Consider the following 25116-nt stretch of genomic DNA (forward strand, 5'->3'; position numbering starts at 1 on the left):
GAGCAGTTTCATTCAGTCCTTTAGGAATGATTGAAACAAAATGGCTCCATGTACTTGATATGCAGGGAAAAAGAGCCAAAATCCACAGAGTCCAGAGCAGCCTAAGCCTCTGTGACCAGTGACAGTATCTTTTTAATCCCTCATTACATATCTAGTTGCAACGATAATGCGTCATTTACCTACAATGTTAAAGTCTTTTACTGTGCTAAGACCTTTGAAGCAGAAAGGCATTCTTAGAAGAGATTAGACTTCTTCTCTATCATAATAACTTCCACCTATTGCAAATACCCTGCTAAGAGGGTTGGTTATTCATAGTGTGTTTAACTACTGACATCTTTCTCTGGTCAACGTTTGATATCAGTAGTTAGTACTTAGTGATCATTGACCAGCTTCATTTTAGCACCGTTTCCCAGAGGAATGCACACCTTGTTGGTGGCTCAGAGGTGAAGATATCTGACTTGTAGCAGTGCAGCATACAATACACATCCACTCTCACGGGCAGGGAGCAAGGTGGGCAGACATTGCCTTGGTTATTGATTATTACCCTGGTAATTGGTTATTGATTACCCCCAGCCCTCTGCTGTGAGTCTGAAGGGACACAGAGGATTGTACTCTGCGAACGACATTTTCTTCCGTCCTGTTTTCTGCCAAATCTCATTTTGGTATGGATGATTTAGCCACAAAAAACACATGTAGAGGAGTAAATGGACAGTCCAAAACAGATGAATCACCTTCTCCTGCTGCTCGCAGTGTTGACTCATGCTGCGGATCCTGCCTGAAACGCATCAAGCTCTGGGTACCTGTGGAATACAAGGGTGAGGCAGTCCAGGTTTTTAAACTGGCGGGACCCATGGTACGTATGTGTTTAGAAACAACTGTTGAAATAATGTGTGATCATTTTCAAAACTAAAGATAACAAGGCGATATGAGAATTACTGGGCGTGACTTTCATTACATACAGGAACATCTGTCTCATTTGTATATTTAGTAATTTGCAGTCTTACTTTAACATGAGGACTGTGGGAGATTATTTTTTTAATTTGCCACCAGCTTAATTATAAGTGTAATTAACAGGTTAATAGCTTTAAACCTTTGGGAAAGAGATGCCTGATAGTGATGAAAGTGTGGCCACGATGCAGAGCTTTTTAACTAAAAAAAATGACATCCTTTCACTGAGCCAAAGAAATGGTTTAGAGGCATCATTAGTTCACATGTCATACAATATTTACAATGCAATGTGTTGGTTGTGTTAGAGAGATTTGAAGAAGCTTGAAGTTACACATAAATCTGAACAATATCTGCATTAATTCAATGAATCCGAATAAACACTCAACCCTAACGCTCTTGATATTCATTTCAAATGTTAAATCGAAGCTACTTTTCAAATATTTTTTTGTAATATTCCATATGAAATAAGGTGCATTTTCAAGTGCTTCCTCAACAGAAAAATTAGAACTTTGTGAGGGGAAAAAATTTTAGCAACCCAACATGTATCCACTTTTCACTGAATGCTATTCATTGAGCAAACCCAGAACTTGATAGATGAGGGCATTTAGTTTCCCTTTTGTGCAAACCTTTTGATGCCAAAAACCCGTCAAAAACCTACACCAGCAATCACAAGAACTATTTTCTAAAGAAGAAAAGCAAAGTAGTAAAAGACATTTAGCAATACAAAGGAGCCGCAGCAAAATCAAAGTGCGACACATGTCAGCTGCCAATGCAAATAAGAACTTTTCCTCTCAAAACTGTTTTTTAAAAAATGAATAATGATACAATTAGCTACTTTATGTGTTGCATTTGGAGTTTAATATTTCATTCATGTTTAGTGAAGTCCATTTCTGTTTTTGAAGATCTAGAAAACGAAGGAGCTTGATTGTGTTTTTCAGCTCATTTCACAGTTGATGAGCTTCCTGATCGGCTTCGTCAGCATGGTGTTCTGCGGTCACCTGGGGAAAACAGAGCTGGCAGGCGTGGCATTAGCAATAGCGGTGAGAGATCTCACACTTACACTTTTGGAAAAATTTTGCTTCCAAACATCACTTTAACAGCCCTGCTTTTGCATTTGAATATGCATACATTCATCTTCTCAAGTCTGGACCTATGTTTTTTTATTTTATTCCATTAAAGGTAATAAATGTCACAGGCATTTCCATTGGCTGTGGTTTGGCATCAGCATGTGATACCCTCATATCTCAGGTATTCAGTTCATTTTACACCAGCAGGTCAGTCACGGGCAGTGTTCTCAGTACGTTTTGTCAGATTTGTCTCTCTGTATCACTTATGACCATGACCTATGAGCAAATCTTATTGTATTTTCCTGTTGTTCTGACCCTTTTATTGCAGATTTACGGGAGTGGTAACCTAAAGCATGTGGGAGTGATTGCACAAAGGGGAGTTTTGATTCTGCTCTTAGCCTGTTTCCCCTGCTGGGCTTTACTTATTAACACTCAGCCCATTCTGCTGGCGATCAGACAGAGCACTGAAGTCGCCAGGTGAACCCTTTTCATTAGGTCGACGAAATCAGTGCATTATGCTCGTACAATAGCACAAATTGACGCCATTGCTCTATTTATATAAATATATACCCTTATTATTCATGCAGCAAGTTTTTCAGATTTGCATTTCCTTTTTCTGTCTGCCATAAAGACTCTCCCAGCTGTATGTGAAGATCTTTATGCCGGCTCTGCCAGTGAGTTCAGCTGCCTTCATGGTTTTTCATAAATATCCTTTGTATCTTCATCTGCATACACTGTATTAAATCGTTGTTGTTGTGCTGCATTGTCAATCTAATTAACCCCATTCAACATGTTGGATTCTGCAGGCTGCCTTCATGTACCAGCTGCAGGGGAGGTATCTTCAGAATCAGGTGCATTTAATGACTGCTGGAACAAAATAATGTCTGAAAGTTTATTGGGGATGAGATTGTTTTGTGCATAGTTAGAAGGGAAAATAACTGAGAGCAGATGTTGTGTGTTCTCTCATTTAACTCATTCTGACTCGCAGGGCATCATGTGGCCCCAGGTGATAAGTGGCGCCGTGGTGAATGTTTTAAATGCATTCATCAATTACATCTTCCTCTACGTTCTGGATCTAGGGGTCACGTGAGTGAACCACTGTACTTCTAATAGTTAATTCACACACTGTACTCACTCTTTAATCTTTTTTTATCATTAATTGTTATTATGCTATTAAGTAGTACCTTTATCTTTGGATATCTTGATATGAGTTCCTGGTACTGACTATGGGCTTTGTTTTTATACCTTTTCCTTTTCATAAAGTGGATCAGCAGCTGCCAACGCCATCTCACAGTACTGCTTGACTTTGTTCTTGTTTGGGTACATCTGGGTCAGAGGGCTGCACAAAGCTACATGGAATGGTAAGTTTAGGTGGTTCAATTTGGTGTTAAAAGAAATGGTTTCTACAAATAACTTCACAATTTTATGCTAAGTATCAGGGGAAGAAAACTTCTGAGATTGTTATTTTAGTCAGCATAGTTAAATTTTGTGAAACTATTGCTCCAGTGAAACATAGACACTTCATTAAAACTAATTTTTTCTTTAGTCAAAATGAATACAGTCTAAAACATCAGAGCTGTAACAGCTGCAGTGTTCAGGTTTAGAGATGAACTGTTTTATTCTGATTGTTATGGAGGATGTATTTTGTGGTCCTGAGGTGGACTGGCCTAGTCCTGGGTGCACCCATATCTCATCCAACAGAGTTTGAGAAAAGCTGCAGCCCACCGTGACCCTCTGCAGGACAAAGCTGGTATAGCTATTGGATGTATGAACAGTTTGTGGTGCATTAGACTGCACTGGTTTTAACTTGAGATAAACAACTTAGTGTATATTGATAATGTATTTGTGTTAGATTTTTATTTTCAGTGCATGCTGGATTGCACATTTGGCTGTAGATGCGTTCATATTAGTAGATTTTTAGTGGTGCTTAGGTAGTACACAGCCTATTTACATCAGATTGCACCTAAATTATATTTTTTCAAGGAAATTTCCTTGAAAGTTGCTTAAAAAAGGCCATAAATGTAATATATATGCCATTTTTATTTACCTTTCATGTAAATAAAAAATGCTCCATTAACTGTTATCACCTGTGTACAAGTCTTTAAAAATACACGACACATCAACACATCAAAATTAATACTACATTAGATTACAATAAAATCAGTTCTATTGTCAGTATGCAGTGTACAAGTACTAAGACAACGAAATGCAGTTTATCATCTAACCAGGAGTGTAAAACTGACTGTAAAGTGCATTATATACAGTATGAATATCATCCAACACTACCTCCCACAGTTCTGCTTTGCAGACACTAAAAAGTCTCGCAGTTCTTCAGTGAAGCGACAGTAACGTGGCTATGTGTCATCTTAATGAGTATAAATACTTTCCTATAAATCTGTCATCCCTCCTATTATCTCTGAGGTTGGTCAAGAGACTGCCTGCAGGAATGGGGCCCTTTCCTGCGCCTGGCTCTCCCAAGCATGCTGATGTATTGTCTGGAGTGGTGGCTGTATGAGATTGCAGGCTTCCTGGCGGGCATCATCAGTGAGACTGAGTTGGGGGCTCAGTCTGTAGTTTATCAACTGGCTGCAGTCGCTTACATGGTAACTCCTTTCACATCACATTTTTCATGTAGTCGAACAGAAACTTTTCTAGTTAATTGGGTGAGATTTGTGGAGGCGCCTCAGTTATTTTAAATTTCAGACGCTCACTCAGTAATCTTGCTATGAAGTGACTGTTTTCTCTCTGTTGCGCAGTTTCCTTTGGGTTTCTCTGTTGCTGCGAGTGTTCGGGTTGGAAATGCTCTTGGTGCTGGGAACATAGAGCAGGCCAAGTTGTCCAGCAAGGTCTCCCTGATCTGTGCAAGTACGAATTATACATGTCGCCCAACAAATCTCCACCAAAGTGTACCAGTAAAGACATGCTTCTGTCTTTTGTTTTTGTATGTAATGATCGGCAAACTTCATGCCTCTTATACCCAATCCAGTTATTGTTGCATGCTTCCTTGGAGCCTGTCTTGGTGCAGCTAACAATGTGATTGGTTACATTTTCACCAACGAGAAGTAAGTGCAGTCTGTGTAACAATCATAGGTTTATGTATTCTTAGCTCAGAAATCAGGACACAGATCCCTTCACTGGCATCTCAGTGTGTAATTCATCATGTATTAACTTCAGAGGACATTGATCCTTGCCTGTCAAGAAAACCAGGGTTTATGCTTTTTGCACAGTCACTACCCCACACATGGTAGATGGACTTATTGCATGTGAGCAAAATTATTTCTATCAACTTTGCTCTTAGCTGCCTTTGTTATAATTCAATTTCTATACGTGTTTCTTTTTAGAGACATTATTCAGAGAGTGGCAGACGTTATAAAGATGTACAGTTTCATCCATGTTACTGAGGCCTTTTCGGTGAGAGTTTCCAGTCCAAAATTATTTTATCCTTCCATTGAGCAAACTAAAACTGGTGTGTTGGTACAAGTATGAGATCTTTTGTTGTTTAACCTCCACAGGGTGTAACAGGAGGCATTGTCAGGGGGGCGGGGAAGCCAATGGTTGGTGCTGTATGTAGCTTGGTTGGATACTACTTCATTGGATTGCCCATTGGAGTGTCTTTGATGTTTCCCCTGCAAATGGGTATTATAGGTGAGGATGGAAACAAGATGCATGCAGCAAGTGAGAGTTCTGTCATTTTTCAATTGGAACTGACAAACTCTCCACTGTCCATCTTGGTTGCAGGCCTTTGGACGGGGTTCCTAATTTGTGCTTTGGTAATGTCCGCGTTTTTTACAGTTTTTCTTTGGAAACTCAACTGGGACAAAGCCAAGGAGGAGGTCAGTAACTCCACAGGGTGCATCATCTATCAAAGGAGAAACACAACATACCTATATGTGCAAATGCAATCATGCAGATAGACCATGATAGTAACGTTGCAGCTCGGTCTTCTGTGTCTTCTCTAAAAATCTGTTGTTTTTTGAATAGGCACTGGTAAGAGCTGGAGTCCATATTACAGTGAAGAAACATTCTGGTAAGCAGAATTTTATCTACAACTACATTTGCTCATCTTTCTAGCAACTAAAGATGCTAAATGATTCCTCACAGCTCTGGACTCTGATGAGAAACAGGTCACCGTAAAGACCAGTCGATCACATTCTCTGAGTCCAGCACAGGGGAAGCTTGAAGTGCTCAAATCAGGTCAGCAGGCGTCAGCTGGAGAGGCTTTGTCAGTCAGGCAGCTGGTGGTTCGACGTGGCTTCGCTGTGCTGCTCATGTTCGTCATCCTTGCCACTGGAGTCGTCATCAGTGAGCTGCTCGTCAGGCTGCTCGAATTAGATGAGACACCATAATTAGAATTGTGTGTGTGTGTGTGTGTTTGCAGCATGGAAAAAAAACAAAACTTTGAGAGGCTGAGAGTAGATGTGCATCTTCAAAGCGTCTCGTAAAGCAGGAAGATGTTAACCACAACTTGTTCTTAACCACATCTGCACCCGCAAGGATAGCAGAGAAGAAGCAGCTTTTCACATACTGCCTCATTTCAACTAATTTAGAAGCAAAAAAATCCCTCTTGGAGCCATTTTTAGTGCACTTGTGACCAGAGACTTAAAATAGCTGAATTAGATTGACTGGTAATTACTGATCATTATGAAAGTCCAACATATTTGATGGAAGTTAATCGGATAATACGTGGATTTTCTGACATTACTGCATCAGGAAATGTCTTTTAAAGTTACAGAACATTTTTTGATAGCAGTTGTCTGTTTCCTAGTCAGACCCAGTCACGTTTGCAGTTGTCGTAATTTGTCGCATTCGGAAAATCTATAAGAAATAGGACATTATTTAGACAACCAATCAAAAGCTGAACTAAAAAATATGTATAGGCATGTCTTCTTTATATAGAAACATGATGTGTAAGATGGGATCCAATGAAGACGCTGAAGAAATTTATTTTCCCACAATCTATAGTCTGAATGGATGCCACAATTAGAAGTAGCATGATTAAATGTTATATTTAGGCTACAGCGCATCGGTGGATGTGTGCTTTCATCATCAAAGACAGAAAGGCTGCTCTTTTTCTTTGGTTTATTTTTCCTTTGATCTGTGTTGCCAAATTTGATGATAATGAAAGGTCTGTACGCTCACGCTGCAACATGCTGGCTGGATGAAGACATGTCAAACCGAACAAATCATCCACCTGTTCCCTCTGCAGGAGCAGATAACTAGCTAGCGCAGCCCTCGCAGTTAAAACCTGCTCCTAAATACAGAATTGACTTGGGTTAACATCAAGCAGATAATCATGGCGGATTTCCTGTAATGCATGAATATGAGGTGTTTCTAAATGTACAATAAAGTAGCAGCGTGGTATTTTGTGAAACGTTTGATGCCACTTACAGTATGTGTGTCTGTAATATGTGAGGCCACATTTTGAAGGTACATAAAGTGTAGAAACAGTTAAAAATTCAATTCAATCAGTTCACTGTTTGTAGAGCACCAATTTGCAATATAAGCCAGTGTAGGGCACAAAGACAGCAGCAGGAATGCCTTTTATTTACAGAGCTGAATGTGATTTAACATACCTTCCTTATTGAACTTACACAAAAACTTTATTTTTTAATAGTGAGAAGCTCAACAATTTCAGGTTTTTCTTTTAAACAAATACCTTGGTGCCAGTTTGAGGAAAAAAGTCCCTTTAAACAGGAAGAACCAGATTCAATGTCTCGGGGTTAAGTAAATTGAGAGAGGAAAGGACAGCAGATAGAAATACAGCAAACAACACACTAGAGCCAGTGACCGACTGTCAGACATGGGTAACTACGCAGCCAGAGAAACACAAACTACAGGAGAGATAAGACACAAAGTTAGTGATGCGCAATAGTGGAATATAAACACATGGAGAGAGAAAGATAGGAGAGCAGAGCAGAGGTGCAAAATGCATCATGGAAAATCTCCCAGCACTCCAGGCTTATGGCAGCAAGACTAAGGAATGCTTCACGGTCACCTGAGCATCCTAACTATAAGCAAATCTGCCCCCGGTGTTCCTTTACCTCCAGTTGATCCAAAATACTGCAGTAAGACCGCTGACAGGAACCATAATAGAGAGACTATAATTGTCCCATACCAGCTTCTCTTATTGACCTCTTCTGGAATTCAGAATAGAATTCAAAAATCTGTCTTCACACTTTCAATACCCTTAATGATCAATCTCCATTGCATCTCAATGGTGCTATTGTACTATATTAACCTAAAAGAGCACCTCCTCACAGAGTGTGGGTTTACATGTAGTTCCTAAAGTTTCCAGAACTAGAATTGGAGGCAGAACCTTCTGCTTCCTTTTGTTATAAAGCCCTCTGCTCTGCTCTGCTCTGTGGCTCTTTTTCTCTATATATATATTTATTGTGTATACCACTATTGCATGTCACTAACTTTGTGTCTTCTCTCTCTTGTAGTTTGTCTTTTATCCTCTCTGCAGGTGTCTCTGGCTTTGGACATTCACATTTCTGATCCGCCGTGACTGACTTCACTATCCTACCCAAGGTTTATGGCTCTCTTATGCATTGTTTGCCTGTTTGCTGTGCACTACCTTTTTTTCTTTCCTCTTTGCCCTCACCTCAACTGGTCGAGGCAAAGGGCCGACGTCCCTGGCCCTGGTTCTGCCGTAGGTTTCCTCTTATTAAAGAGGAGTTTTTTCTCCCTAAGGTTGCCAAAGAGGTGCTCAAAGGAAACCATTTAATTTGTTACATTTCTCTCTAAAATATAGTATAGCACAGTGCTCAACTTTTTATGCAAAGTGCCTTGAGATGAATTTTATTGTATATTAGTGTGATCTCTCTAAAACTGAGTATAACCGAATTGCCTTTCAACATTTCTCAAGCTCACTAGTGAACAAGTTAAAAAAAGTAAATGAGTGTATTTCCTAAAATGGCAAGCTTTATTTGTTGCTTTTTATTTTTGCTTCTATTAAATAATGAACATGTATGTGACTACTTCAAATGTTAACTTGATGTTAGTTGGTAAATAGACAGTGACAGAAGTTAGGGCATCAGGGCAATATGGCACGTCACCTTTTCAACTTTTTTCAAGTAGACACTTTCCATCCAGTCCCATCTCACATTTTTTCATTTAGCCTTTAGTAGCATATGTTTATGACTTATATTCTAACATTAATTTCACATGTCCTTTTATTTAGTTACTTACAGAAGCACATATCAGCTGAAAACTTAATTTTTTTTAGCACAGTCATATTTGAATTTAGGCAACACCCAGACACTCAAGGTTTTTTGAGACAAATCGCTGCATATTCTGGTTCATTCGTTTCCGTAGGTGCTAACTTCAAAAGAGCTCTGACGTTAGAGAGGTCTCCTTAAAATCTTCCACTCTGGCCTTTATGAAGCCGGTGCTTCCACAAGCCACCGGAGTTGCAGCAGACTGAAAAACTTGCATATTAATTAAGCGTTATTCAACATGTAAATCAGGTTTGATTCATAGGCGCTTACGTCATCGTCTGAGCTTCAGTCTTGCTCATCAGCGGAGATATTGCCACAGGCTCCTCACTGAGACCATAATCTTGGCCCGCTCACCTCCAGAGACTGCAATCAGTGGCATGCTGTGGCATCATTAACAAGTGGCAAGGGTAAAGATTTGCTGTCAGTATCTTTAGATTAGAACTTAGTAGCCAAAAACAACTTCTGGGTAGTGTCACCATAACATATCTGGGACTCAGTTGCTTCATGGCTGTTGATAATAACGTTACATGTTAGTGCAGTGAAACATAGTCAAGAACTACTGCCATATGCACAAAAACTAACATGTGAGGGCTTCACAGTCTGAAAAGCTGGCATAGAAGCTACAATAAATAATCTTGCATCAAATTCCATACACTAGTGCTGTTATGACTTAGCCTAGCCACGCTAGACCCATGTTTCTGAAGGCACAAGGGTCTAGGGCCGCTCGACAGGGAGGGAGGCGGGCTAAAAGGTTGTCTTTCAAATCACTCTGCAGCAATTGGGTAGGTATACAACCAGTCAGCGCAACGAATAGGCTGACGTAGTTCCTAGAGCGCCGGCAGATTGTGGCTAAGTCCCATCAGCTTCCCAACCAGCGGAGCCAACTGGTATATTAAGGATTTGCCATATCCTGTCGGCATAAGTCCAAATACGTCTTTCTTCTCAATGAAACACTTCAGTGCCGTCCTTTGTTTATCTTTCAAGTTGAATTTTAGCTTCAAATCTTTAAGGGCTGTGGCCAAAGCCGAGTCAAAAGATAACTGTTTATTGTGCGCTGGTTGTTTCTGTCAGAATCGTCGCGCCTCTGTCGTCACTTAGTTACGCCCGCCTTCTGACTCTACACTTCATGGTGATTGGTCCGGCCAGTTTTAGGAGAATCCAGCCTTATGGAGGGTAACTAGACCCACCCTGGCAGAGAATTAAATTCGTTGCCGTGGGTTGTCTAGTGCGGCTAGGCTAGTTATGACTGACACAAGTCATCATATGTTAGGTAGCAGTTATATTGATACAGTGATTAGTGTCATAATAAAGGTCTGAAGCACCAGGTCTATAGTGTGTAATTCATTTTGTTATCATGAAATGTTTTAATTAAATTTACAGCATCCAGTTTCCATGCCATTTTACAACCTACATTCCTGAGTTGCTATATCAACTATAGAAGTACCCTGCCTTTCTTCAATCACTGCACTGAGCCTTCTTCAAATGCAGTCTGTGAACATTGGCAGATAAAATATAAAAGCCCCGATTTAAAACATTGCCACTGCAAAATGATATGAACTACAGTACGTAGACTCAACATTTTAATAAAACTGTGGTTGTTTCAGCAGTCCCAACACTAGGGTTTTGTGCACACCTCAGGAACATTAATTTACAGGGACTATGATGACATTTAAATCCTGGTTTGGCACATCTTCTGTTTTCTTTAGCAAAAGTATCTTGTGATAGTGGTTTTTTTGGGACGTATTACATACTAGCAAGAATAGTATTTTTTCCTCATTTTGCTCTTGAATGCTGTAAAAACAACAGATAGATCTCAGTAACAGATTTTTTGAATTCTTTCCCTCTGAGTAAATATTTACAAGAAGAGTTCAGATGAGAGGCTATGTCACATTTCTTGGGGCAATGATATGTTATAGAGCTGCATATTTTTAATTTGGTAGTCCACCATATGTGATTGTTACATTGTTACACACTTTAAACGTAATTTTTTATTGATTAGTGTGCTACCACAGTACATATATTAATACAAAGTTGTCAGCTTATTATTTATCAATCACCTCTGTCCTGAAGACTATCAAGACAGAGTAACAGTTATACAGTAAAGACAGTGCAATAGTGATGTATCACCTGCTCATACAGTTACACTGTGCATTCTATATTTATATGCACAAATGCAAAGTTTGCATCAGATATGTACAGTCAATCTTGAAGTTAAAACACAAGAAAATGATTTTAGGTCAGTAAGCAAGAATATCTCTTAAAGGGTGCAAGATGCAAATCAAGTCAAGAATTCATTGAAAAATTAAACTATCTGCAGGAAAACATGATCTTTGTAACAAGACCTGCTTTCTTCCTGCCAGTTTCAGTCTTATGATGCTTAACATCATAACTGAGACATGTTTCTCTTCAAAAAAATATAACCATTAGGCCATTCCAGGTGGTTTTAAAAAATAATAGCCCAAGTTTAAGAGAAGATGTGCAATTATGGAGGAATTCAGCATTTCAATTGTCTACATTTGGACATCTAAGATAGCTCAGATGTTTTGGGTCAGGTTTAGTGAGGTCAGTGGTGTAGGAGTGGAGTCACTGGTGAAGTTCAGGGTGACGTTGGCCCAGCCTTGAGCGCTGGGCTCTGGAGGAGGAAAAGCAATGTGGAGAGCAACACCTACAGCCAAAATAAGAACTGTAACCAAGAGGGTTAATCCCCGACGCAAGATCAGCTGATTGACAGAGAGCAGCTTTTCAGGTTTGGTGTTTTTGCTCTGCTCTGCGTCCCTCTCAGCCTTTCCTGCATTAATATTGTTGCCCTCATGATCCACTTTCAGCTCCTGATCCTGGGTGCTGACCCTGCTGTAGTCATTGGTTTTAGAAGCTCCTGCGCTGTTCAGCTGGGCCTTTTAGGGTGCAAAGATACAGGTGTCACTGACGAACTCTAATATGATAAGACAAAGTGAGAAAACCCTGACAGATTTCACACCACATAGTGTGCACATCTACTTACTGTGTCGGGAAGGCCCGGCAGCATCACTTCATTCATCAATGCAGAACATTTTGGTGTCGCCAGTGATTTTTTCCCAGCTCGCTTTTGAGCCTAAAACCAAATCAGAGAAAAGTTTAAGAGACGCATACAAAAAATAGGTACACATTTTTAATAGCCCAGATAAGACTTACAAAATAATGTTATTGTGATGGAAATTCCACATTTTGCTACATAAATTCACAATACCTATATCAGTTTACTGTATTTTATAAATAAACTGTGTCCTGTTTCATGTGAAGATTTATCTCTCATCCACTCTTAGTTTAAGCTGCGAAGCCAGCTTGATATTGGTGCCTCGGTGGGCAGCGGAGGCCTTATCTTACCTGATAAAAATCAGACGGTCCAGTTTCAGGGAGAAAGAAAGGAAGACAGGACTGCACAAATAATTCTGTATTCACCTAGCTAGCAAACAAAACTCGCACAAAAAAGGCTGACCCCTAATCTTTTTCCCTGCTGGACTAGGTTATGAGAGAAAAACTTAACTGTAAGATGGAGTGTGGTTTTCACCTTTTGCTCTTGTATTATGGAAACAATGGAAAGTGGTTATGCAACTGCCACAATTCCACAGTATCCACAATCCAAAAACAAATATGGTAGACCTAACCTCTGCTGCTGTCTCAAAAGGTTTTAATATGTGGCACAAGAGTGTACTCAATTTTAGTTAATCCTTTTGTTTTATATTGTAATTATATTGAAAGTGATTGCTAAGAAGTTATGCAAAAGATGAACAAAAGCAATCAGTTGAAAAAAGCTAAGATATATATATTTACACCCTACCGTTCAGAAGTTTGGGGTCACTTAGAAATGTCCTTATTTTTTGAAAGAAAAGTAATTATTCAGAAATAGAGTGTAGACATTGTTAATGTGGTAAATGACTTTTCTAGCTGGAAATGGTTGATTTTTAATGGAATATCTACATAGGGGTACAGAGGAACATTTCCAGCAACCATCACTCCTGTGTTCTAATGCGACATTGTGTTAGCTAATGGTGTTGAAAGGCTACCTGATGATTAGAAAACCATGGTGCAATTATGTCAGCACACGAATAAAAGTGTGAGTTTTCATGGAAAGCATGAAATTGCCTTTTGAACTGTAGTGTACACTATATATATATATATATATATATATATATATATATATATATTAGTTTGTGGTTTTAAAGAAAGATAAGAGCATCCCACCTTGTATGAGACTTTTTTCCAGTTGAGATTAAAGATCAGAACAAGGAAGAAGCCCGTCTGACTGAAGCAACATATAGCGATACCCAGCCACAAGCCTAAAATCAGACACAAATTCAAACACACACATTACACATGTATTTACTTTATTCGCACTAGAAATAAAACTGCTCATCAAGAAAAGCAAACAATATCTGTAATATTGTATTTAAAGATACATACAAGCGAGATGATGTGATCAAACTGAAATATATTGCATATCTGCATGTTAAGTCAGAGTCATTATTACATTATTGTCTGAGCTATACTATGGAAACCCTGCAGCTATTATAGTTAGAAATAATTCAGTCTGCTTTATAAAAGCATCAGTCAATCAATCAAACACATTTGCTTATGACAGGTTTCCTTGTGGGTCACCAAAGGAAATACAGATGTGCGCAGGACAGAGGATGCACATTTGTGTGTGTAAGTGTGTGTGTGTGCTTGTACACTTTCATCAGTACATGCAGACACTGAGTGGACAGCACAGAGCTCCACTCTGGCAGGGGGTAAATGGTGGACCGCAGAGAAAGAAATTAAGGAATGCCTGGTACAGCAGGACCAGGGATTTGTGGGTTTAACTAACGACTCTCGATTTAAACATAGCTACGCTGCTTTATTTTCAACTTCCTGAGGCATACTTCTAGGGTGCTGTTCAGTGGACAAGTAAGAAATATGTTGCTGTGATCAACGCAAAGCTTCAGGCTGTGATATCTGGAGCAACAACGGAAATTATTAAATAAAGAAAACATATTAAAGCAAACTAGCTTGACCTTTGTGACCTGCCTGTTTACTTTAGCTGTCCTATAATATATAGGGTTGCCTGATTGCCTGGAGTTGCTAAGTGTTGATTTTCCAAGTACTATTTATCATTTCTGTCAATTAAATATGGGTTTCATTTTATTTAGACCATTAAAATTCCAATTTAAGGGGGAATTTTAACAATTCAATACATCACAGCTTGTTCTTCCAGGTCTAAGGAGTTTTACAACGTGAAAAAAGCTACAGAGGCAAAGGCTTTATGATACATATCACCACAGAATCTTAAGCTGTCAGCAGATTAGTTAGATTCTGGGAAATTTAGGAATCACATCCAGACAAGGAAGAAAAAGATTATATCCCCAGGTCTGCCTCAGTTTTGAAATTGTGCATTGCAAGTCCAGTAATGTTAACAGAGCGAACAGCTAAATCAGTGCAGTACTCCTTTAAATCTAAGTTTAAATAGTTTAATATGATGTAGAAATTCAACAAAATCATCTTTAAAATCAGTACATTTATTGTTTTCTACATGACTGCATGCTTAAACAAGATGGCACTCAGTATAGCTGTATATGATGAAGGAGGCAAGTCTACTTGATATGTGCTGTAAGTCTGCAGTTTAGGACTGGGACTGGATTTAGCATTCTTCGAATGGAATCTAAGTATCAGTTCAGAACAGATCTTATGAACGAGATGAGATATGTATTCTAAATTCCAAACCTTGACTTTACATTGCTGCATGCAGCCACAGTCATGTAGTAAACTGAGTTTAGATAAACATCACTGCATGTTTATTGCACTTTAGTACAGTGGTGATGCTGACTCAAAACAATCTTCCATTATGCTCATTAATATCCTTGTCTATTGAAACGTATTCAATACAAAATGAGCAGTTGGTTCTGAATATTTTTAAACATAAAATTAGGATTGGGCTGAAAATATGTAGGGGAAACCCACAAGAAGATCAGGATCACTGTTTTTATTCCAAATAATGTTACGTATAACTTGTCTGCAGAGATATAAAATGGGACAAAAGACTTACCCAATATCCTCAGCTTGGCCTTGAACATCAGAGCTATTCCCACTGGCAGGCCAATGCAGTAGTAACCCACCAAGTTGGTGAAGGCAGCAATTTTCTGCATCCCAGATCCTATAACAATCCCTAAGCAAACACACTGAAACAATACACATAAAATAAGAAAAAAAAGGACATTGAATAGCATGTGTATTATTCAACACAACCACTTAAAACAAGCCAAGAGCATTTGTCCTGTTCTATGGTAACATACCAGAATTGAATCGAAGAATTGTAAAAAAATGTAGACTGTGACGCTCTCTGACACAGTCTCCACAATGTCGCTGCAGACAGTACAATGAGATCATCAAAACAGAGTTTCCCTTGCATAGAAATGAGTGTGCGCTGGTCAGAAACTTACGCATCATTAGTGAATATGTAGCCAATCACTGACTTAGAGCCTGCGAGGACAGTACCCTGGAACACAGCAAGAACTCCTATAGCGAAGACATTATGTGAGGCACAATACCTGACAAGTTGTAGTTAATGAAATGAAAGTTACATTGTACCCACAGGTGTTCATTTTGTGTGTGTGCAGACAAAACTAAACTAAACTCCAACCTTTTAAACTAAACTTTGGGGTTGCTGTAATTAACCATTTTATACAATTCCTGACAAGTGTATGTAAAATTTTGTTCACAACTGTTCATCAGAGCTGTCCAGTTATACTGTATTATCAGGAATTATTACAAATCACATTCAACAAGAAGCAAGAATTACCAGTGGCCAAGGTCTATACTATGTACGTTTGTATTTACAAGTATATGTAGTCTTCATACCTGACAGAGCTAGGGCCACTTTACAGGTGACTTTGACTCTCTCGGTGTCTCCAGCCCCAAGAGCATTTCCAACACGCACACAGGCAGCTGCATGGATACCTAAAGGAAACTGCATACACCACATATCAGTTTGTGGTGTCAGTTACATTTAGTATTTATCTTCTAATCAATAAGCACATTTCCAGACAAGCAGAACTGTTGTATACTAATAAGATGCAAATAAATGTCCAAGTAAATACACGACTGATTCACACCATATATGTTATCGCTCCAATTTCCACCATGATGTGCTGGGCAGCCAGATCCTTTTCACCAAGTGAACCTGATATGAGAAAGATTCAGACAGAACAGCGCAGTCGATAACAGGCAGTTTGTTTTCCCTGACATGCTCTCTTGTGAACTTGATGTTGTCAATTATCGAGTTGATTTGTTCTGTAAAGACTTTCACTTGTTAGGTTTTGATTTGGACACAGAAGTCATCTAAATGTCTGAAGTAGCAGCTGGGGTTGTTCTCTTGTAGTAGCTAAGTACTGTGCTAGGGATCCTCTTGGATTAGAGGTAGAATACGCTCAAGAGCAAAAAGAAGTTCAGTAATCTTCTACTCAAGTATTTAGGATTGTGAAGGCCTAGATAACTAAGATGCTATGCAAACAAACTTTTGTAGGACAATTACACAACATTGTGGGACTACATCTTTTGATACATACTTCATGAAAGTAGAGAAAATTTAAAGAAAAAACATGAGCAATTGTGTGAACTTATGGTGGGGAGTAGGGCTAAAGAAATAGTAGTTATGGTTATGGTTAGAGTAATTCTCCAGGGCAGATCAAGGTATCTTCTGAAGTGATGTGAACATGACTGTGTTTGTGTTTGGCAACAACACTGACCAGCAAGGAAACCTCCAACCTCCCAGATCCACCATTCAAAGCAGATCATAAATGCACTGGGAACAGCCAACTTCATATAAGAGCCCCATTCCTGCAGACAGTCAGTGGTCCAACCTGCAGAATGTTTCAGACAGAGTAAAATGCAGATTTGGTCATTTAGCATTTGATTTTCACTTTTGTGAATGGAATTTACCTCCCCATGTCTGCAGATGGAGCTTCTTCCACCTGATGTAGCCAAACAACAGCAGGCAGATGGTGATCTGAGATAAAGTGCTAGCAATCGCTGATCCACTGCAAACACACATAATGGAACATCTTCATATCTATATTTATGGAGGGATGTCTAGTAACAGTCAACATTAAATGCAATTCCAACCTTGTCTCTTGGCAGGAACATGGTCAAGGACGGCACAAAGACCAAATGTGGATCGAGACACTTAAAGTTGCATTGTTGTTTGAGCACACTGAATTTTTTATGGTCTGAGAATAGTCCTTGACAATAAGCAGGAGTCTGCGATAGATATGGAAAGCAGTAGGGGAGGCAGGACCCAACTATAAACACTTAATTGGTTAAAGTTGCCTGCCTGATGTATTTAATGTTTGTCCAGCTGGAACAAGATCAAGTCCTTTCAGAGTTCTTTTGTCTTTCTGTGCCCTATGCAGTGCCTCCCGCTCGCCTTAAAAAAAGTTAAGATAATAAACACCAGGGCACTGCTGACTCAGTTGTCAGAAAAAAACAAATCATTCTTGGATGAATAGATAAAATGCATAAGGAGTGTTCTGACCTACTGTCCTCTTCTTTACAAACTCCAGGCTATGCATCTGCACATTAGCCTCCCCTCTCTGGACAACAGTGGAGTGATCCGGAGAGAGAAAGAGAGTTTCTCTGCTTTTAATGCATTAAATGCTTAACTAGTATATTTTATCTGTTGTGTCACTTTATGCCAGATATGATATCAAGTCATACAAAGTCCATTAAAAAGGAAAAGCCTTTGAGAAGCAGCAAGACACACTTACGTGACGCCCATGTCGAGGCTGAAGATTAACACGTAGTTGAATAATATGTTAAGGATGTTTGCTGCTGCTGCTGTGTACATCTGAGGCAGAATGATCCCCTGGCACATAAAAAAAACATGGAATCCATGATTAGCAATCCAAGTCGATAGAGCTCAAATGTCAAAATTATTTGTATAGATTCTCTATAATATGGAGAAGCCAAAATGTAATTGATTGTGTTTGTTCTCCATAAGAAAATTCAGGTAAAAGGCCATACTCCAGTGGTAATAAAGGCTAAGAGACTATAACAATGTTATCTATTTACTGACACTATCTGTAAACAGAGAAGCAACAATGCCAGTGCTTGATATTTAGCAGCTACATTCTCTTCATTTTTTTCATTTTAGCCCATAATCAGCCTTTAACATATAGTGCAGCTAATGATAATTGTTGTTTCATTTGCAGGTATTTAATCATAAACCAAAGTGGTGAAGTTTTGAAAATTTGGTGGAGCTCGAGAAAAAGGTTAGCAAAGTCATTGTAGCTCATCCTTACATAATGTCTGAGCCAAGTTTCATGGAAATCAATTAGTTGTATTACATATCACTTAAAACCACAATGTGAACCTAATAATGCCATGAAAGGAAACATGAAATGATAAGCACTGTCAGTAAGACGTATTAGAAAACCAAAACAAAATGTAGTACCAATGTATAAAGCTGCTAGCATGGCAAAACTGTTGACATGGTTCAGCATAACACTTTATCAAACAGACACAAGAAATCTTTTTTCTTTTTGTTAATCCTGGAGTACCACCTTTTCCTGAATTCATTTTGGGGAGAGGAAGAACACTCAACTTCAGCACTACAGAAGCACACTTGTTTCCACTTATGAACTTACTTGGTTTTGCAGGTAGGAAACCTGAAGCTGATGCAGGAACATGGCCTGTTGCAAAGAATAAGGATTGATAGAATAAAACAGGATCACATACAAGACACACAGCAGTCCAAATGTGCAAATGATTATCCACTAGTGAAAACTTAAATATGAATTCTACATTTTGTTTCTGCTAACTAAACTATAAATCCTACATGCTCGTCCTTTGTTTGGATTATCTCAGTCAAATAAAGGAGGTAACTGATGATGATGGACAGAAATGGCTTACTTGTCTGGCTTTTGGCACTCATAAGCTTTTGTTTGATTACTACTAGGAACAAAGTCTGCATATTTACGAGTTTTTATTCCCATTATTGCAAAGATGCAGCTTTTTGTCCTTTTCCTTAATTGCTTTACTGATGCAAAATGTGATTTACTGTTATTCTATGTATGGAATTTTTGCTGTTGAAAATGAGAATGTACTGTAATTTTCATGCTCTGGAGAGTGTTGTAGTTCATTGCACTCACTGGAACAGCTGGTAGAAATGCCATCACATAGAGCTGGGCAATTCTGAAGGGGACACAAAAAGTATTTTTTATTTAGCAAAGCAAACAGAATGAAAATAATTCTCTTTCTGTTCTGACATTTACCTGTCAGTATATGTATTACTGTTCAAAAGTTTGAGGTCACTTAGAAATGTCCTTATTTTTGAAAGAAAATATTTTTTTAATGAAGATTAAACGTATCAGAAGTACAGTCTAGACATTGTTAATGTGGTAAATGACTATTCTAGCTGGAAACGGCTGACTTTGAATGGAATATCTACATAGGGGTACAGAGACATATTTCCAGCAACCATCACTCTTGTGTTCTAGGCTAATTGATGATTAGAAAACCCTTGTGCAATTATGTCAGCACATGAATAAAAGTGTGAATTTTCATGGAAAACATGAAATTGCATGGGTCACCCCAAACTTTTGAATGATAGTGTACATTATAAAAAGCATGTGTTCACATTAAATTTCTGTTTTGTTGTCCACTGTCTCAGAATTAAATCGCAAAATGACATGATGGATTCACATATCCAGGCATCTAAAACTGTTAATGTACAAGTGTAGGAGAACTATCCTTGAGCTGAAATGCTGATCTAACACCCTGATAAATGTACATATAAAGCTGAACTTACAGCATGAGATAACATCAGTGTCTCTACTGATAAGCAGAACAGCCATGGCACTGAAGATAAAAGCGTGTATTTCTTCCTAAAACAACCGAGCTGTTTGTCCTCAGCAGTATTTACCTTGCCACCTCTTCCTCTTGGTGCATGAGGAGCAGTAGGTTCTGAGAGTTTATGAGAAGACCAAAGCATGGCACACAATACAGCAGCAGGATCAGTGAACTCCGCTGTAGAATTACTCCCACACGTTTCATGTTCTTACCGCCATATGTCTACAAAGCACAAACAAATGATTGCAATGGTTAAAATGAAAGCCTCCCTGTGGATAACACACAACGACATTAATGCACACATTATGGGGTTTTGCTCACCTGAGAAATAAGTGTGTCACAAGCCAGAGCGAGGCCATGGCCTATCGCAGATGTGGTTACGTTAATGGTCTGAGAGGTGAAGAACAGAAACTGCAAGTTAGACTTGAGTTATTGAATGTTCTAATATCTGTTATTCATATGTATTTTGTTTATGTTCATGACTATTAATTTAACTACTGCATTTTGAGAGGAGGAGTTAATATAGTGGTGCCACAGAGAATCAACAACAATCAGTTTGCAGGTTGTCGCAAATTTCAGCCAATTTGACCTCACTGGTTTGTAAGTCCGTGCAATTCATTGCCATTTCCCAAGCCATGTGTGAACTGTGGGTGTCCACTCTCAACTCAAATGCTCACACAGACTGTAAGCAATATGTCCAGTGTGAGAAGCCACGGTTCAAACTCAGGTGTAAGGTGACAGTGCTAGCCATTTTACCACATTTTGCTAATATCTTCTGATGGTCTGCTAGCTGTCAGTTTTGTGCACAGCAATGGCTTTGTCACTGGGAAACAAAAGAAAAGTGGCTCAGCTCAATGTATGCAGCTCTTCTATTCAGGTTCAAGCTCATGCACAAGACAGAGAGAAAGGCAGAAGAAATGAACACTTCACCTTTAATGACTATCTGAAGAAAGAATCAAATACATAGCAATTCAACACAGGAAACCAAATTCAGGTTAATGTTGTCTTTGTGCAACAATTGTGTGGCTATGCTACACTCTCATCTCTACATGTGTCTATTTCTTGTACCAAGTCTTGCAAAAGAGACTTCAGTCTCTGAATATAAACTGAAATTTAAAAATGTGTGTCAATAAAATAGGTCCAGTGGATTTGCATGTTCCTTTGTCTGCAGGACAAGAAAGAAAAAGTGAAAACTCTAACAAGTTAACAAAGGACTGTTGAGGATGTAATACAGGGCAAACATACTCAACGTAGATCAGACCTGCACATTCATTTTAATGTCTAATACATTGTTGTGATCAAACAAGAGGGGAGACTTTATGAAACCGTTGTGCAAATGCTTCCTAACAGAGAAAAAAAATGGAAGTTTATTGTGTCCACAGCCACTTTACACAAGAAGAGGAAAGGGACTAATGTCATTCTTAAAAAAACTCCTCATCCTGTTCTGATATCGTGTCTTTTCATCACTCACTAAATTATTTTATGTGCGTGTGTGAGTGAAATACACTCTGAAGTCCTGACAGCTGTGATGAGACTTGTCGACTGTTTGAGGTGTTTGAAACAAAAGACATTGCTGATAGAGGTGGATGTAACTTTCGATAATTTGCTCCTCAAAACAATATCACACTGCTTAGCAGAAACAAATGCGTTTTTGGTCGTTTGAACTTAAAATGTTTCATGCAAAATGAAAAGAACATGGAAGCTGTTTTTATTTCTGACAGACAGAACATCCCTTCTCAGTGACCCAAAAGTCAAGCTTCAGGGCAGAAACAACACAGTGAGTGACCTCTTGTCTGCAGACTATGCTTTACAGAGAATGCCAGAAGTGTTTAAACTTGATATGTAGGAAGGCATGTTGTACTTTCCAAACCTTTTGAAACAAATAAGAAGAAAAAAATCCTAAAACATCTCAGCTTTCTTTAGCAAAACACCTGAGGTCCACTGGAGAGCTTGTTGATGGTTGTTTTTTGTAATTTGGAAAAATCTGACATAGTAGTTAGTCTACTATTTCCTACATAATAAATAACAATAGAAAACAACTGATGCATGGATGAGCACGATTAAGTTGTACATTCTTTTAAGTCAACTTACAGGATCCTAGTTCTTTGACCAACTTGTGCAACCATTGACTCTGCCTGTGTTTCATTCAAAATTATAGCTGGTTATTGATTAGAGAAAATGAGGGAGTATCTTTTAAAAGACCTGAGGTCATAGCTTCACATACATTTGGATTTTCTATTGATTTGTCCTCCTTCTATCTATATATAGAGATATTTCTTGAAACTAAGGAGGTAATTTTAGAATTTACAAAGTTGAAGGCTTTGATAATGAATATTAGGGATATCTATGGATGTTTTTTTTGTAAATACTTCAACTTCATTGCATGTTGAATGACCCCTTAGAAACTATGTTTAAGCTTTCTTCGCCTCTTTTTGTCAACCTGTGCAAACTTTCTACATGTATACATTGTTTCTGTTTGTGCTGTTGCACAACTGCTCTTCTCTCTTTTTTTTAAAGTCTTTCCGCACCCTTTTAAGATATATTATCAGAGTATTGTTAAGTCCTTTTGCTAGAGTGCTGTTTAAAAATACTTAAAGGAGCTTTACCCACTGCTTCCCTCACCAGTTACTGTACATCGTCCCTGTGGGATTCAGATACCAGAATCTTAGGTCAAACCGCCATCACAACAACTTGTAGCAGATGTGAGTAGTAGAGAAAAAGGTTTTAAACAGTATTAGAGTCACTAAAAAGGGAAGTGGTATCCGTTGTTCTACTTCAGTTACAGCAGGTAAAATCAGTTAAGGAGTATACATGAAAGAAATATAGATCGTACCGCTGTGGCCAGTGCATATCCAGCCAATTCAGCATTGCCAATGTGACCACAGAATATGCTGATAACAAACGGCAGGAGAAAGTTCAGAATCCGAGACAGCAGCTGTAGAAACAAACATAAAGACTTAACTACTTCACACACAACACGTGACTAATCAGGTGAAATCAGCGCAACAAATTGTTGCCAACTGTGTTCAGGCGTCCTCAGCAAAGTATATTAGAAAGCAGTGTTGTGAAATCACTTGGCACAGGCTGGTTTGCACTAACATTCAGTAAGTGTTGACACCATTAATTCTCTGTGTACAGTCTATATGCTGCACATATACACTTAAGAAGTGGTAACTGATTGCATTCTTGGATTGCATTATGTAACACTGCACATTAACAGTAATTCTGCAGCACAGGAGTACAGTAGCTGAATGTACAACAATCACGGCACTTAATGAACATGAGCATACAGCCCCCCCACCACCAACACTTCAACTTTACCCTACTCACCAGTGGGCCTGTGAGCAGCAAGACTTGGTAAAGTTCTTCTCTGTAGGCCAGTGGTAGCCAACGTCTCACACATGCACACCGAAACAGTTTTGAGCTGGCCAGTGTCGCCTCCTCATCTCCCACAACGCCTGCAGTCTTGGCAACAGAAACCCCAGCAACGGGCCCTTCACCCTGCAAGGGTTGTGCAGGTCCTGGGGAACCCAGCTTCTCCATTCAAACACAGAAAAAGAAGACAGAAGGGAGAGAGAAGGGAGAAAAGCTACATAACACTGGAGGGAGGGAGGGGGGGAGGGAGCAAAGAGAGTACAAGGGTAAGAGCAGCAGTCGGCCTATCTGGGTTTAGAAGTACGACACATACACTTTTTTGAGTTATTGATTAAATATTGAGGATCGGAAGAGTATGAAGATGAGAATAAATGAAGAAAACGGGGAGTGGAAAACACACCTTTTTTGACACAAGGGTCAAAGTAGGGCTGATAAATGTATCTTCAAGGAAATACATTGCATTTATATATTTGCACCGTGTATACAGTGAGCGAGTGAATGCTTTGTGGGGATATTTCATTACATATGCAGGTGTGTGAGTTTGTGCAAGAGTGTGAGTGGTCTTGCAGGGCTCAGTAGTAATCTGATGAGGAATGCCTGTTTGCACGGTGTATACAAGCAGCTCTGATGGCAAAAACTCTGCAGGATTGATTAATTGCTTGCAGGGCAGCCATGATGTTTGTGTATGTATGTATTAGCCAGTGATCTTATCTGCCACTGAGTGTACTTTGAGCACTGACCTTACCCCTGGGGTCGTCCTCTTTATGTAGGGGTCAAATAAACAAACACACAAACACACAAAGCACCTCATCCATTTTTCCTAACACAGCTTTGGAAACATTTATTTTTCAGCATCTGCTGTTAACTTCAAAATAAATGTGAATAAATAACCTGAGCGGAACAACAGGATTGATCTGAAACACATCGAGTGTTGTAAAGTTGTAGAATTTGTTCCAGCAGCAAGGCCAGACTCAGCTATAGTCAGTTTTTGTGGCAAAGTACAAGTGATCAAGCAGATTTCAACCTTTGTTATCAGAGGGATCACAATTGCAGCAATCAGCTTATGCATTACAGCTGAAGAGGCTACAGGTGTGTGTGCCTGTGTGTAGCAGGCTTTATATGTTACCAGCTAGTCAGTTGTGCAATACAACATGAACAGCACGTTTTTCTATGAGCACGTCAGTGTTGCAATTGCTGTTAACCTTTGATCTTTCATGAAACAGCACACAAGCAACAAGCACACACAAACTATTATTGAGAGAATGTTATGTACTCGTTAAACAAAAACACTTCAGGGCCTATGATGCATTTGAAAGAAAAACAACGAGTACAGATGATGGAAGTTTCTGAAGGAGCCACGACCAACACAACTCCCACTGCACGGACTATGCTCGGTCAAAATCAGATAAAGGACTTAGGTTGCAGTCAAAAAAATGAAAACAGAATTTGCAGATACAGGCCTTCAGTTTTATTAAGCTTCCAGTGTGAGCTCAGGTTGAGAGAGAACAGATCAGCAGTTCACAAATAACTAATCCGAAAACTTTTCTCCCGTTGACCAATGCTTCTCTCTAGCGGGGAAGAAAGGGATGGCTGTTGAAACCAAACACACATGCACAGATATGTTTGTCCACATGCAAAAGAGCATCCCC

The 25116-nt window shown here is 39.1% G+C and overlaps 2 protein-coding genes across 2 annotated transcripts; one reads left to right on the forward strand and one right to left on the reverse strand.

Moving 5' to 3' along the window:
- The first annotated feature begins 218 nt into the window (after positions 1-218).
- LOC110965771 (multidrug and toxin extrusion protein 1-like) lies at positions 219-6361 on the forward strand. Its single transcript, XM_022214924.2, has 16 exons — positions 219-853; positions 1887-1988; positions 2128-2196; positions 2344-2492; positions 2647-2689; positions 2822-2866; positions 3004-3101; positions 3279-3376; positions 4437-4618; positions 4772-4880; positions 5002-5077; positions 5357-5426; positions 5528-5660; positions 5754-5848; positions 5997-6042; positions 6117-6361. The coding sequence occupies exons 1-16, from the start codon at positions 665-667 to the stop codon at positions 6359-6361; spliced, it is 1749 nt and encodes a 582-aa protein (XP_022070616.1). The 5' UTR covers positions 219-664.
- A 4202-nt stretch (positions 6362-10563) lies between these two features.
- On the reverse strand, positions 10564-23670 carry slc47a1 (solute carrier family 47 member 1). The gene is made up of 17 exons (XM_022214934.2): positions 23423-23670; positions 22926-23027; positions 20414-20482; positions 20166-20314; positions 19393-19435; positions 18889-18933; positions 18010-18107; positions 17186-17283; positions 16993-17106; positions 16360-16427; positions 16106-16214; positions 15688-15763; positions 15541-15610; positions 15294-15426; positions 13457-13551; positions 12237-12326; positions 10564-12129 (listed from the first exon to the last, which is right to left on the reverse strand). The coding sequence occupies exons 1-17, from the start codon at positions 23633-23635 to the stop codon at positions 11770-11772; spliced, it is 1932 nt and encodes a 643-aa protein (XP_022070626.1). The 5' UTR covers positions 23636-23670; the 3' UTR covers positions 10564-11769.
- Between the last annotated feature and the right edge of the window lie 1446 nt (positions 23671-25116).

The sequence above is a fragment of the Acanthochromis polyacanthus genome, chromosome 17 (genome assembly GCF_021347895.1).
Source record: "Acanthochromis polyacanthus isolate Apoly-LR-REF ecotype Palm Island chromosome 17, KAUST_Apoly_ChrSc, whole genome shotgun sequence".
NCBI lineage: Eukaryota > Metazoa > Chordata > Actinopteri > Pomacentridae > Acanthochromis > Acanthochromis polyacanthus.